Below are 15,914 nucleotides of genomic sequence, written 5' to 3' on the forward strand. Positions count from 1 at the left end.
ATCTGAATAGCAAGTACAAGACCCCTTTAAGATAGAAGAAAAGGTTACTAAACAGTAACCAGTACTATGGGCACACTCCGCATCACTGTCTTCAAAACACTGATCTATTTTTACTGTCACCATATCTGAGGAGGCGTGCACATGCTCCTCTCTCTTGTACTCAGAGCCTGAGCATACAGGCAGAGCAGGCCAGGGCCACTTTGCTCTCCCTCAGCTGCAGAATCCCAGCATAGAAAGGGTCCTGGAAAACCTCTGAGAGAGAAGGAGGAAGGTAGAAGGAGGCTGTACACTGCAAGAACTTGTTACTGGCAAAAACCACCCTCCTTCCATCTTGGAGATGTTAGCACTCTAGGAACCTCTGGCATATTCACATTTACCTGGAGGCAAATCTCCTTGAAGTACCTTATTTGAATAGGTACTGCCCAACTGCTCTACACTGTACTGCTTCAACTGATGTCTCTGCAGTAGCTAAAGGACGTATAAAGAGAAATTCAGATAAGCAGCTTGTCAGGCACGAAGAAGAAATTTTTCAGAGAAGCCACAGATGTTTTTTTGAGATCTGGTGGAATATGCTCCAGATGAAAATAAAGGCTTCACCTTAGCATTACTATAATGAGCTTTACAGTGCCAGTTATCTACTTTGACAGCACCTCTACAGATTACTGAACTTTTTGCTTTATTGGCTATTGATGTGACCAATTTCAGGGACCATATAAAGAGTTTGGTCCTGTCAATATTAAAAAAAATACCCTCTTGAAGTTGCAAGCTTATAGTTTCAGCCCTAGAGATATAAGGAATGAAAAATATAACAGATAAATTTATTTTCCAGTAAGATTAAATGATTCAAGTTGGACTGGGAAGGAGTATAGGAAAATTCAATGCACCCATTCAAACCAAAACAGCAGTGTCAGGAAGGAGGATATTATGATTATTCTTCTAATAGTTATCACCAAACGAATGTCACGAGATCATGGAAAGCCTCAAGGATTTAGAAAGGCCTGAGTTTATGTTCTACTGGAGAAGAGTGTCCTTACCATTAGAAAACACTTAATTAGACAAACTTCAGGACAATTGGATGCAAAAATACCAAAAGGTCCCTTCTCAGTGGGCTGGCGTAAGGTATGGGTAGGAAACTGAACCCGTGTGAACCTCTGTATAGCTGGGGAGGGATCAAAGTCTGTTCTTAATAAGTGTCAGATGACAAGGTCTTTGAGAGGAGGCAGATTATGGAAACATCAAGACAAAAATGGGCTGCAGTTTCAGTGTGTCTTGCAGGACCTTTCCTGCTCTCATTTAGTTAAACCATTGGGCTTTCACTATTTGGTTGCTACTATGATGACTGAGGAAGAGGACAAGGAATAAAAGAATGACGATACTGCTTTCCCTTATACCTGATGTCTTCAGTCAAAATAAGTACAGGAAATAAGTATCAGCCACAGGACTTATAAGCGAGTGATATTTCAGTAATTATAGGCTACTGTAGAACATCTGAAATTGCACGAAGGATCACTCTGAACTAACTACACAAGACACTATTTAGCAAGCCCTGAAAGGACTTATTTACCTTATAATAGATTAAAGTGACTTCGTCACTAGAGCATATTTACAAATTAAAGTCTCCATAACAAAGTGAAATATCCCATGGTGTGATGGCCAGCGCGTAGCTTCCATGAGTCCTCGTCACAAAGAACCTAACTGCAATCAGCACTGAATGATGGAAGTTCACGGGAGCAGCCTCTGCCCCCGTTCATGACTGCTAATGGGACTAACACGGGGTCTTCAGAACCAAAGCTGAGTTTAAGAAGTTCTCAGACGTGGAGGATGCCACCTAGAGGCAAGCTGGAAGCCCCACTGACACTAAGTTTCTCAAGCACCAATGTGGCAGGACTGCTGAACACTAACTGCAGAACAGCCAAGACAGCTTCTGCTGAAACCAGGAAATTCAGCGGAAAATGAACCCTTGCTTTCATCAGTCTTCACTAATGCCTCCATGATACCACTGAGGCTGAGAAACCAGAGTGAGCAGCCACGGCTAGGAACTGGCAACTATTGGCCACAGCAGCAAAGGGAAGAGGGATCTTCATAAAGTCATCTGCTTTAGTTGGCGCTAGGGAAATAATACAACCAGCCCACACCAGAGCAGACATCTGACAGCCTCACGGACAGTGATCTGATAAAGATGTGAGGCTGTTTGAATGAGAATTGCTGAAACCCAAAGTCTGGGTCTGTGGCTTGAACTAACTACAGATGCCTGCTGCTTTGACAAGTCAGCCAGTGAGAGACACACATCACACGTTTCACTCCTGCACCAGTTAACTTTTGAAGAAGCTGCTAAAAATGTGGTTTGAAAATGGGATAGTCGGCACAAACATATGCAGGAGAAGAGAACTAGCAGTGTAGGCTAACAGAACTACCAGATATGGCAACAAAATCTCTGAAGAAATTGGAAAGCTGAAGAAAATGCATCGTTTAAACTACTTCAGAAAAATAAAATATTCCACTTTACCCACAACTGAAAACTGAAATGGCTGGTCCTCATTCCAGTAAATCCCAATCCTCTATGGAGATGTCACGAGGTTAAACAAAACCTCTACTGGAACATCACTCAAAGCCAGAACTCCAGTTACATTTAAGTATTTTTCTATAAGCAGTATGTAGCCACACCAGGTGATCCAAGTAGCAATCTACTGGTAATAGGTAGATGGCTACTTACTCTGAGGAGAAAATAACAGCTGTGAGGAAGCTTGCCTCTGCTTTAGGTGTCTGTACTAAGAAAGCATAGTTTGTGAATGAAGCAATGGAAATCCAGGGAGTCACTCCACAAAAAGCTGTCTGAATCCTTATGAATTGAAGCTTTAACTAGGTTGGAGCTTCTAGTCTAATTGGTAAATAACTTAATGCAACACAGGATCTGTCCCTAAAATCGAGGGAAGTGATGCATCTTTTTCTCTGTATATTAAAGCAGAAAGAGCATTACAAAATATGCCAAAAATGAAAACTGATCTCATCATCATTGGGCTTGGTAAAGACAAGAACTGAGAAAATTGGCTTATTTAAATGCAGCTCTGAAGCTGCTTAGGAGAGAAAGCGGGACTGAGTATGGACGGATACCAAGCGTGCAAGTGCATTACTGCCTGAAGGATCTGGATCTACGGCGTACGCACAAATATAATGTACCTATATGTTCTTGAAGCAGCAGCATTTTTCCACTAGATAATTTTTTAAACAGCTAATCACCACAAGAGCCGTGTATTACCAACTGCTCATGCTAAGGCTTCAGACCAGAATCCAATCATCTTTCCAGAATGAAATATATAAAGATTAAATTTTAGTGAAGAACAATTCTAAATACTGGATTGAACTCCAGCATCTAACGCCCCATCCACAAAAACAGAGATTCAACCTATTTTTATTAGTGGGAAGTTATTATTTTTATTCATTTATTAGTGGGAAGTGTGAATGTCTTTCCCAGCCCCGCTGTAGTTGTAGTTTTTGTATTTTAACAGGAGTCACTGGCAGACTTCGGTAGCAGAAACCCAGACAGGCAAGCACCTATAAAACTTCGCCACGTCTCTCAAAGTATCTGCCAACAGTTTAAAAAGTCGTACAACAGAAACAGACATCTACCGTCTACAGATATTTATGTGTTATAACAAAAAAAGTTCTGTCATAGATGCCATTTCATGTCCTAGGTTTTATACATGGAATACAAAAACTACAACAGAATTAAAATAATCTTACCATGTCAACCAATGCCACATAGAGGAACATGCCTGCAGTGATTGCAAAGATCCACAAGGTGATGTTATTAGCGTACTGTCCCACTGCTGTGCCTATCAGCATCCCTACGTAAGCCATCATGGCAGACAGGAGGTTGTACACAATAGCTTGCTTTACTGTCATACCTGCTTTAAGAAGCACAGCAAAGTCACCTAAAATGGAGACAGAAGACAGGGGTTTAGTATCAGTGCTTCTCAGGAGAGCAGGTAGATAAATTAGCCCACATTTATTATCTCACCAATCCAAGGCATCACTAAAGTGAAAATGCTGCCACATAGGCTCAAAGGAAGACTGGGCAACAGGATATGACAACTCTTATAAGAACTGTTTTTATGTGCAGCAATCTCTTGATTAAAATATGATTTAAAGGTGCCTATTCATCATGCTGATTGTCAGAAAAGTGATCAATGGTTAAAGGTAAATGGAGAAGTCTAGATCTGGTCCTCCCCCAGAGAATACATCTGTGCATACAGACTTGTCTTTACATCACGGAAGTTCTTCATGGCACATAAAACCAGAGGCTTAGTTTTGATCAACACCTGAGAAAACTCCTCTTGGCTATATACACCTCATTCTGCAAGTTCAAGAGGAGGATAACGAGGCATTAGTCTCCGCAGAAGGTGCCGATGAATTTGAGAAATATAGCATTAGGAAGAGTTACATTCAGAATGACTTTACATCCATGATGAATCCGTTTGCTTGTTTAAGATATGCCAGGTTAACATGTTTTATTTTGAATTCAGGACAGCTCTGCTAAAATTGCTGATAGAGGTAGACATTCTATAAAGATCTAAATTTTCATCTTGTAATCAGCTGTGAGAGTTTTACTCCCTTCAAACAGAACTCTTGTGAATAAGAGGAGTGAAAGATGATATGCAGTCATGACGGTAATTAATATAATATTCTCATGTCAGATGTGCTAGAAATTAATTGCTCAATCTAGAATCAAAACAAAAATATGCACAGTGAACTACTCACTTCTTACCCAAGGTTAATTTAATCATGTTAACCTAGCAAGTTATATGCATACCAATATATATTGCAATCCTTTATATACTGCAGCAGCAATTGTATAGCACCGTTGTCAAACCATGAACATCTGCTCTATTATTTCCCATCTGTGCCCATTACTTACCTTATACTTAGTATCTGCTTATATAAAACGCTTTCATTCCTCACCTTTAAGGGGTTTTGGAGTACTTGTTTTACCTTACTTTTGATCATTCAGAGCTAGCAGATCATCAAGTAAGCAAGCTGTGAGTACATACACAGCTTAATCTAGCACAATTTCACGTTACTAGCGAAAAAGACTGTGACTCCTCTCTCTAGCTGCTCTTTTCTAAGTCTCAGGGTGCACTAAAATTTCATGTGATGTGCCTTATGGCTCACAGGAAAACAACACATTTCATCATGGTTAGCGAACCCCAAGACGAAATGCTTCAATGAGGGGGGGAAGAATCAACAGCACTGGCAACGATGCCTACAGGCTTTACCCTAAATAGTCATCCACACCTGCTGGACTCAGCAACAATTGGTACAAAGCATCTTCTGAAGATCTCCACAAAAAATTTTACTTAGGTAAACTTGTGTTTACTTATGTAACTTTACTTAACTTTGTGTGAGACAATGCCACACAGAATACTGTGAAACTTTCTCTATAAAATGCAGAGGTATAACACCAAAATGTATATTGTATGCTCCTGAGAACATTTTAAAAACATGTTGAAAAAGCTTGACAGAACTGCTGTAACTAGATACGAGCCAAAATAATCCTGTATTAATATTCTCATTATGTCCTCTGAACCAATATTGCTCCACTACTCTCTGAAGTTCTGGTCACTCTAGCAGCATCTGCATTGCATTATGCTTATCAGGACGAGTATCACAACAGCTTTTAGATAAATACTTTGTCAAGCTGAAGTCACTGAACACACTGAGTTCTTATGAGGCGTGCCTGAGGGAGCTGGGGTTGTTCAGCCTGGAGAAAAGGAGGCTGAGGGCAGACCTTATCGCTCTCTACAGCTACCTGAAAGGAGGGTGTAGCGAGGTGGGGTCGGTCTCTTCTCCCAAGTAACAGGCCATAGGACGAGAGGAAAGGGCCTCAAGTTGCGCCAGGGGAGGTTTAGATTAGATATCAGGAAAAAATTTTACACTAAAAGTGTTATCAAGCATTAGAACAGGCTGCCCAGGGAAGTGGTTGAATCACCATCCCTGGAGGTATTCAAAAGACGGGTAGATGTAGAGCTTAGTGATATGGTTTAGTGATGGTTTTTGTCAGAGTTAGGTTGATGGTTGGACTCAATGATCTGAAAGGTCTCTTCCAACCTAGGCGATTCTATGATTCTATGAGTTTATAGAATTAGTTACCTAATTCATGGGGAAGCTCATGGCAAAATACTGCTATAGATGTACTAATTCCTCCTGTCAGTCCAGCACTAAAAGCTGCTCCTAGAAAAAAAAAAAAATTCAAATGATATTTTACTACTTTCAAGTCAGAAAATTTAATCAACAGATTTTCCAGAGATGACACCCTTCTGTTAGAATCCACGCTCTAATATTTTTTCATTATGCCTGTGTCCTGTCTGTATATAAATTGAAAATACTGGAAGTATCCTAGATGTACATTACCACTGCATACTTTGTTACTCAGTTTATCTGAAAGACAAATCCTGGGAGAGGAGAACACAACTGAGCGAAATACAGATGTAGGCAACAAGCTAATGCAACAGCACCACATTTACATTTACAGGAACTCTCAAGTACATCAGGATAGTCAGGAATGCACATGAGCAACAGTCCAGTTCTCTCCTTTCCAGGTTGGAAATCCAAACTAGTGTTTAACCCATAACCTCTCTATTTCCTTTATGCTTTTTGTAGAGCACATTAATAAGTCAGACCTGGAAAAATAATAAGGAGAAAAACACCGGCATAAACCTCTTTCAGTAACTTTTGTGTAAGCTAATTTAATTCAATCAACTTTAAGTTCATACCTTAAATAATTCTGAGGGGAGAAAACTGGTATTAAATTCTTATACTGTAGCAGAGAAAGGCATAAGAAGAGCCTGCAGCGAGCGGTCAAAACAGGCAAAATGAAGTAGAAAGAGAAGACGTAATCTGAAGACAGAGAGGAAATTTAACTTTCCTCTGGATTCCTCATAACTTGATATATTAAAAAGATTAACATACTTTTCTAAAATCTACATTTTACCAAACAATCAGCCTTTTGGGCTTGACACAGGAATATTTAGAAATGGAGTTTCAATACAGTGAAGTTCTCAACAGATGGCGTAGTGATCCTTTTTGGCCTTAGAAGCCAGTGTCTAAATGTCTTACCTGTTTAATGTGAAAATGAAGCAAAAAATTAATTTTTATGGAGTTTAGTTTCTTTAGAAATTGGATAAAGTGGAGAAACTGTAGTAGATTCCATTGTTAACTCCAGATCCTAATAAGTAAGTGCCTTATCCCCCATCCTTCAAAATGGGGATGTTCCTTCTGCTGGTATTTCAGAACCCTGTGCACTCTTAGTAGCTACCTTTGTAAAAATTTAAAAGTACGCACTTTCAGTACTCTCATCATCATTTTGACTTGTATGACCTATATTCAAATTAATGTGTTTTAAAGGTCAAATCACATTTACAGGTTTATGTGATTCAAAGTTGATTTCATAAATCTAATAAAATGTTTGGTACTTCTAGTTCTTCTACATTTGGCTACAATAAATCTATAATGACCACAAGCAAAAGCAATACTTTGCTCAAACAAAAATTAAATTATCCTAAGTAGTACTTTCAAAAAATATTATTTCAGTAACCTGATTCATAGTACATTTATTATTTACAAGAACTGTATAATTCTATGTATTAATAATAATAGAAATAGTCTTATTATTATAAATGAATATAATTATAAATAAGACTGAAAGGCACGTATTTATTATTCAAAAGCAAATACTAAGACCCAAACAACAACTGTGCATTACATGCACTCCATAATTCATAAGGAGATTTGTCTGCACCTATCGTCATTTGGCAGAGACAGCTGCTAATTACTACCGATACAGTAATCCTGGTGGAAATAGTCACAGAATGTTAACAAAGGGAAGACTGTTACAATTCATGGCCTTTTAATTTCTGCTCTGAAGGACATTAAACAATGCCAGTAACCACAGGAGCTAACTGGAAGCCTTACCTGTGATCACTGATAAGTACAATATTACCAAATTTACTAAAGGTGAGAAGAAACTGTTGAGAAATACTCAGTGCTTTTGCTTACCGATTGCTAAGCCATCACTAAAGTTGTGAATGCCATCTCCCATAATTACCATCCAAGCAATATTAGCTATCCCAGTATCTTTCAGGTCTTTTCCAGAATGACAGTGGCCATGGGAATGATGGGAATGTTTGTGATGCCAGTGGTGACTGTGTTTTCTAGCTATCATTTTATCTTCGCCATGGCTGTCATACTCTGAATCGTGAAGATCATGCTCTTGAGCAGCATGTGAGACATCGTTGTGAGAATGATGCATATTGTTGTCCTCTTCTACAGACAAGAAGTTCTTGGGAGGGGATTCCAGCTGGCCATCTAAATCAGTTAGTTCAGTTTCATTGAGTCGATCTTCAGATAAAACTGAGTCATCTGCTCCTACATTGAAGCCAGTTGGGAGAGATGCTGCGTTAATTCTTATTTAAAATATCACCAGCAACTACTGCATCATTGAGCTAAGAATTTAATTGCTTCGTGAAAGCAAAAAAAGTATTTTAACACATCCCAATCTACTAACTTTGTTGTCAATGTTCAGCCAAAAAAAATGAGTTTCTCACTGCCCCATTTTTTCACTAATTCGCATGCACAGCATACAGAAGTCTCCACTACGAGGCAACAGCACTGCATCCATAGCAATCTGTAATTTTGCTACTGATGAAGTTTATGGTTCAACACCGGAAAAGGACAGTTGCCAGAATGATAATAATGTTTCATAATCTGTAGACAGAATCTGAATGGCTAAGGAAACCTTAACTGGCTACTCTCGGTGCGTGCCCATACAGGTCACAACTCAGCCTTCACTGAAGCGTACCAGGATCTGCCACTGACGCAACAGATCTTTAAATAGTTTCTATATTGCATGCATCTTTGTGTCGGAATCTTGTGTCATATAGTGAGCTCCTTCAATGTAGCTCATTACCCTGATAGCAATCAAAGCCGTTTTTACAAAAAAATACGAAGTGAGAACAATGCAGAAGGCATACGTGCATGGATTTAAAGTCTACTAATATTTCTGAAGTGTTAATAAATAAAGGAAACTGGCAATCTATGTGCCAGGAAACAAAACCAGTGGTGCAGAAAAAGCAGTTTTGGACAATGAAGTTACTAGCTTACAATAATTCATCAAAAATATTTCAGAATCAAAAAAAAGGAAACATTATTTGGAGGCTATTTAAAAAGAAATCAAATGGCCATTCATGTCAGCGGTAGCGGTACAGCAGTTCAAAACTCAAATTCAGGATGGGCTTCCAGTACCTGTAGTACAAACGATTTACTGATCAACAGAGTGCACTTTCAGAACACTGTTATAAAACTAGTACATACTCCATGCCATTAGAAGCAAAATTCGTCTGATCGCCCATTAAAAGAAAATGAAGACATTTGAACTAGATGTACCACCATCCTCACAGATGAAAGTCTTTCTATGTTCTATGTCAACGTCCCAAATCCCATTTTAAGTTGTTTGAATGGAGAAGGCTACAGTCCTAACTCTCCCTTCTACAAACGATTCAAATTAACAAAGTTGCATTTGTATAAATGTAGCCTATGGATTCTTCATCAACCAATTAATTCAGCAGCAATGCAGGCAACGGAAAGGGAAGTTTATGAAGCAAAGCCCTTCCCCTTCCCCCACCCCTTCAAGAAGGGTGATAGAGCATTCAGACTGTCATGAAGGAACGGTATGTGAAAGTTGGTTTGGATACTTGAGGAACATTCAGGATACTTGGTTGTATTTATGCAAATAAATTAATTTTGTTTGGCCTTCTCAGCCAAACTGTAATTGGTCAGAGGCTGGAATCTTCGAAGTGTAACAGATATCCCCTTTCAGGTTGTGTGTGTTCATTTTTGATCTAATTTTTGCCAGGGCTGAGCTAGTCAGGCTCAGCTTATCTAAAACCACCCCCAAAACAAACAAATAAAAAAAACCCCAAAGAACCACAGCCACCTAAAACCTGACTGCTTCAGAAGTCTGAGAACCATCTGTATGGCATATTAGGAAGTGTTCAAAGTGCCCTCAGATCTAAGGAAAACAAAATAAAAGGAGACTTAATAGGGAAAGCCTATTAAATCTTATTAACAATGATTTGCATAATAGCAGCAAAACTGTACAAGAGGTTACATGCTACATGCCATAGGTTACATGCCATTACTTTGAATCTCATAATCAGAGAAAATTCTGAAAATGCCTACCTGCAAGGGGTTTGAGCTGAAGCCAGTCAGCATCTGGTCTATTATTTAATTTGTGATCGGAAAGTTTCCTTCCAATTGGTGATTCTTCAGTCTGTTTTTTCTTGCACCATTTCTGCTTACTCTGCAACAGGAGACAGGTAACATCTGGTTTGTAAAAGGACATCGATGGAAATAAAAGAAACTCAAAAGTTGTCAAAAAATCTCTTAAAAAAAAGACTAAGTTACTCTCTCTTAATATGCCTAACAGAAGTATGTACATGATGCCACAGATTGCTCCAGCAGCCCAGAAACCCATGTATATAGGGTTATTATATTTGCTTATTTTGTTCAAGAAAGCAAGCGCGCAGCAAGAACAGCTCCTCTATTTTGTTCAACTTTAAGTTTTACACTCCTATAACTTCCTTGTATTTTCCTTTAGAGAAAAACTTGCTACTTTCCTATCTGCTGCCCATACAACGGAGATCACAGATTTGCCGCAGCAGCCTAGGGGATTTAATTATTTAATTAATCTCAAAGAAGATATGCTCAGTGTGACAGCTTATATCTCTCTATCGGAAGATCTAAGAAATGCCTCCTCCAACACAGAAAATCTTTTGCTGCCTGCACAGCTTAGGCAGCAAGTCTGATGTGAAAACAGAGGATTTTAAATTTCTCCATGCACGTTTTGGGAGAAGCAGTTATAGTTTCACCAAAAAAATCAAAGTCGAACGATGGAGGCAAAAGCTAAAAGTGTATTTATAATGACTGTTGAAAGAATATGGCTCTTTGGTGGCTTGACTTTCTACCCACTGTCACACTCCCCCTGAGGTACTTGCTCTACTTTTATACTACCATCATGAATACAGCGTGCTCCCAGCCCTAAAAATCCAATCATTTTCAGGGAAAGGAGTTAAAATCTTACTGGTAATTTATAGAAAGCAGAGGTCTGCGAATTCTGGCATTTTTTCATACGGAAAAACTGAATACCTCTGTTAGACTGGCATTGTTAGCTAATAGTATACGGTTAAATTTCTTGTCAATTGTCTGACAATTGTCTGGCTCTGTTACCACTTCTTTCCTACATACTGCCTTTCATATTTTTGCAAAACGATCACAGTGCTTTAGAGAAAGAGCTGTAATCTCTTTTTACTTAGATCTATCTCCAAATACATCTGGCCAAAAAGCAGCAACTTCCCCCACCAGATTTGTACTTGGTCTTTCCAAATTACCTTGTTAAGAAAGGCAACCTCTTTTAGAAAAGGGTTTCTTCACGTGAAATCAAACAGAATGCAGATTAGCACCACTTCACGTTCACAGAATAATGAATCATCACAGACAATTCCTCAACACTTGGAAGATAACTTCAGGTAATATATATTTTAAAATAGCCTGCAATTTCAGTGCGTACCTTTTGTTTATTGTAATGCTTGTACATTCTTATACAATGTTCAATGATGAACAAAACATAAATGCCTCCAAGTGCCACAAGACCTTTCAGCACTGGGTCATTTTCTTCTAGAAAGCCTTCGGGCTGTACTCCATGTCCGTGGGCATGTCGATGAGACCGCTTGTGTTCATGAACATGACCTTGGCCATGGTGGTGGCTGTGGTTGTGGCCTCCATGTGACTATTAGGAGAGAAAATAACAACACAGCATGACCTGGTGCCATCAGGAGCCTGAAATGGCTCCAAGCTCAGATGACAAGATATGTAACCCCACCAGAATAGTAGCATAAATGCACTTTTAAAGTTGGGTTGGGTTTGTGGTTTTTTGTTGTTTTGGCTTTTTTTCTTTATTTTTTTTTTTAAATACAAAAACATTTTACCACAGAAATTTTTCATTAGACTATTCATTACCCTAATCAATAAAAAACTATTCCTCTGGGAAATTTTTAGGGCGGGAGTGGGAGATAATCTAACTTCAGCTTTTTTCTGTCACAATGCTGAAGATAATGAGACTGTCACAATGCTAAAGATAATGAGACTAACGCTCAGAAATGTCACAAGGAATTACCATTCCTACACTCCCATTAGCAACCAAACCTCATGATTTTTTTTAACTATTACAGTCAATTACAGCCTTAATTCTGATCTGAAATATAAACTTTCAAAAACAATAGATGATAAAAAATTTGTATTAGCACTTACGCAAAGAAAACGTGTAAACATTAAGTCTTTTTGCTATAAGAACTAAGGTAACAACATTTTAGAAACATTTCTCCTTCTAAGAATTACAGTATACCATCACAAATTAAAAACTGCTTACCTTCCCAGGAACTTGGACATTTTCTTGATTCGGTAAGTTAGAGGGTACTTTCTCCCCAAAAGCTAGTAACCAGGAAGGTTAATTCCCCTGATGTACTTTTAGGTGGTCCTGATACACAAGTATCAATAGGCAAGAGACTATAATACTGCTAAAATACTCTTGTTAGTCTCATTAGGTGTTTTAAAATACTGTGACAGAAGTTAAACTATGAATAAATAGACAACTACTTTTTTCTTTTTCACTTAAGAAACACACATTTTTCTTTTTCCCTTTTTTCTTTTTCCCTTTAGAAACACATATTTCCTTTCTTTTTGTTAACAGAAAGTCTTGAATGCTGTTTCAGGATGTCCCTCATAGTCAAATCAATCTACACCTGCATCAGTGAACATTTATTTGTTGATACTTGTCAAAGCACTCTTTGAAAATTCTATATACAGTTACAATTAAGAATAAAAGCTAAGGAAGCAATACTTACATGTGGCAACAGATGGAGCAGTGCATCTCCACTCATTGTTCCTACAGCCAGAGCTACCAAGAAAGTTAGAAGAAATTTGAAGCACCATTGGTTAATGATGGGAATCAAGATCACACCTAGCAAGGAAAGCAGGCTAATGACGGTGATAGAGATGATACCACAAAACCAGGCTGTGGGAAGAAATGAATACAGAAAGGTTGTCAGAACAATACTTGTAAAACTCTGAAGACTGATTAATGACTTTCAACTATCTCTTAAAAAGGTGACTTTCCTTTAGCCTAAGTTGTGTGATTGTTCATTCAAAAGGTGCTGAAAAATATGAAGGCAGTACCGAAGTTCACAGCAAAATATACACAGGCTTATTCATGGTACAGTACAATATAGTGAAAGACACGAGAAGACACTCAGCTAAGAAGAGCCCCAGCAATTCTTCCTGATTGTAAATTCCAGGCTTACCTCTGTAGCCCTTCATGAAACGCAAAAAGCAAGAGATTTCATGTTGGAAGAAAAACATCTTTGCTACTTAACTTACTAGGGCTTTATGAGCACTAATTCATATTTAACATTTGTTTTTAACACTATTCTGATGCAAAATTTAACTGGAATCAATATTTCTCCATCTTTGTTAGAAGTAACATGTTCAGGTAGGCATCATTCTCTTCACCTGGTGCTTTGAAATATACATTTTTATTTATGAGAAATAATTAAGACTCAACCTTTGACAGATGAACTTTAAAATCAAATGCTATAATAAGAACTTGAAGAGCTGAAAGCAACTTGCTACCAACAAAACGCAGTACATGCTCATCATGGTTTAACCCCAGCCAGCAGCTAGGACCACGCAGCCGCTCGCTCAGTTCTCTCCCTCCCATCCAAAGGGGTAGGGAGAAGAGAGAAAAAAGGAGGGAAAGGGAAAAAAACCAACCTCGTGGGCTGATATAAAGACAGTTTAATAGAACAATAACAGAAAAGGAAAATAACAATAATAGTAATAGTAAAGGAATATACAAGATGAAGTAATACAACGCAAGTCACTCTTGCCACCTGGTGAATTGGTTGCCCAGCCTGTCCCGAGCAGAGATCGAGGATTCCCTCCCCGCCCCGGGCCAACCCCCGTTTATACACTGAGCACGACATCTATGATACAGAATATTCCATTGGCCAGCTTATTATGTCTGTGATCCCTCTCCACTTCTCTGGAAAGCTGACAAAAGTCCTTGAATAACATAAACATCACCTGGCAACAACCAAAACAATATGCATTATCAACATTCCTCTCATACCAAATCTGAAAGACAGTAGACACTAGAAAGAAAACGGACTCTGTCCCAGCTGAAACCAGGACAATATTTTTTCTGAGAACCTCTATTGTCATTCGAAGAAAAAGTGATAATGGGATATGGTACACTCAATGTAATGTTAATTAGGGAAGATGTGCAAATTTCTATATGACATGGAAAAGGAGGAATTACACAAGAAACAGATCCTATAAGCAAAGAAACATGACTCTTGCAGTCAGCATCTCACCCTTATAAAAATATTTTTTCTTCTACTTTTCCAAGTCATCAGTAAGGCTAAGAATTAAAAAGTGTTGTGTTATTTTTCCTCTCTCTGCTTCTCTATCACTGCTCTTGTTTCTTCCCATCACAGAAACTTCAAAGAAAGTAAGAACTGCTTAATTCCAAGAATACAGTTCAAAAGGTTCACAGTCCCAAAGACAGGAATAGTTGGGGCTCCTATTTTACAAACATTAACTGTTTGAGCTGAGATCTTTCATGAACATGATCTCCTCAATCTGAACTTCTTTTTTTTCTTCATTTATTTTAAATTAGCTTAAATGCTTCAGGTTTTTTCCTAGCTTCATTCTTAACCAAAAATGTCCACATAGTTTCCCAAGTTTAATGGAAGTTAACAAGTCCTCATTTAAAATCATTAGCATCTCCATACTTCGGTGCACGATATGATTTCCTTACATCTACGAATGTCCGCTCATTTTTGATCAAGTTTTGATCAAGTGGAGGAAAATATCCTGGGAAATGGGGGGGCAGGGGGAGAGACGAGAAGACAGGAGGAATTAATATGTCATCACTGCTCAATGTATTTTATAATTTAGTAGTCAAATGTCACAAGAATTAGATCTGTATCAAAAACACTACAGACAAGACTTTGCCACTAGGACTGTGGCTGCTGCAGCCTGGTCTGGTTCAACACCAAAACTCACAATATCTGCTGTTTCTAATTTTATTTTTGGATATTCATTCTTATGAAGTCTGTAGCTGTCATTCCGCAACAGTACAGAAAAGGAAACAATTCCATTCAAATGCAAAGGGTACAAGAGCACATCCACCAGGGAAACTGACTGGAAACAGCTTTAGAAAGTACACAGCATACACGGAAATGCATATTGATACTGAGGGGAAAACAGAGCTGGTGAAAAGGCAAAGACTGCCACCAGAGGAGGAACTAAAAAACAGAGGTTGGAACATGGGAATACAAAAGTAGGTCTAGAGTGGAAGCAGAACCCTGCTGACCAAAATACTGCCACTACACAGCCTTGATTCATCCCCAGAGCACTTCAATCATGTACTCTGGATTAACAGGCTCTGCTGAAAGGAACAGCATACATGGATTTGTAATCCAATACTGAATCATAAGTAGCCCAAATAAAAATTCCACAGTTGTTTGGCAGGACATTGGATCTCCAATCTGGACACCAACATTATTATGTTAAGTGCCAGGTTAAATGACCAACAGCCTTACATGGAGAAAAATGGAAAGGAGATTATGCCAACTGGCTTAAGTCTCATATGTCATAGCATAGGTTTGGCAAACGCATCTCTGAAGGCCTTACATACTCTTACGATTGATACAGTATCTAAAGACGGCACCATGATTGAGATGAGGCACATGAGAATTAGAATACGGAACCTGTGCATCTCTCAGTCTTGGTCGTCAGCTTCT

The 15,914-nt window shown here is 38.6% G+C and overlaps 1 protein-coding gene across 4 annotated transcripts in view; it reads right to left on the reverse strand.

Moving 5' to 3' along the window:
- Positions 1-15,914, reverse strand: part of SLC39A10 (solute carrier family 39 member 10) — a 69,525-nt gene that overhangs the window by 4,649 nt on the left and 48,962 nt on the right. For 2 of the 4 annotated variants that reach the window (XM_063340418.1, XM_063340417.1), the window contains exons 4-9: positions 12,954-13,123; positions 11,621-11,839; positions 10,234-10,354; positions 8,053-8,421; positions 6,148-6,228; positions 3,742-3,932 (exon numbers count right to left, since the gene is read on the reverse strand). In XM_063340418.1, the coding sequence (XP_063196488.1) occupies positions 3,742-3,932; positions 6,148-6,228; positions 8,053-8,421; positions 10,234-10,354; positions 11,621-11,839; positions 12,954-13,123 (1,151 nt within the window). The remainder of the gene's footprint in view (positions 1-3,741; positions 3,933-6,147; positions 6,229-8,052; positions 8,422-10,233; positions 10,355-11,620; positions 11,840-12,953; positions 13,124-15,914) is intronic. The other 2 variants (XM_063340420.1, XM_063340419.1) reach the window with 2 other exon arrangements.

Source organism: Chroicocephalus ridibundus, chromosome 7, assembly GCF_963924245.1.
Source record: "Chroicocephalus ridibundus chromosome 7, bChrRid1.1, whole genome shotgun sequence".
In the NCBI taxonomy this organism is placed as follows: domain Eukaryota; kingdom Metazoa; phylum Chordata; class Aves; order Charadriiformes; family Laridae; genus Chroicocephalus; species Chroicocephalus ridibundus.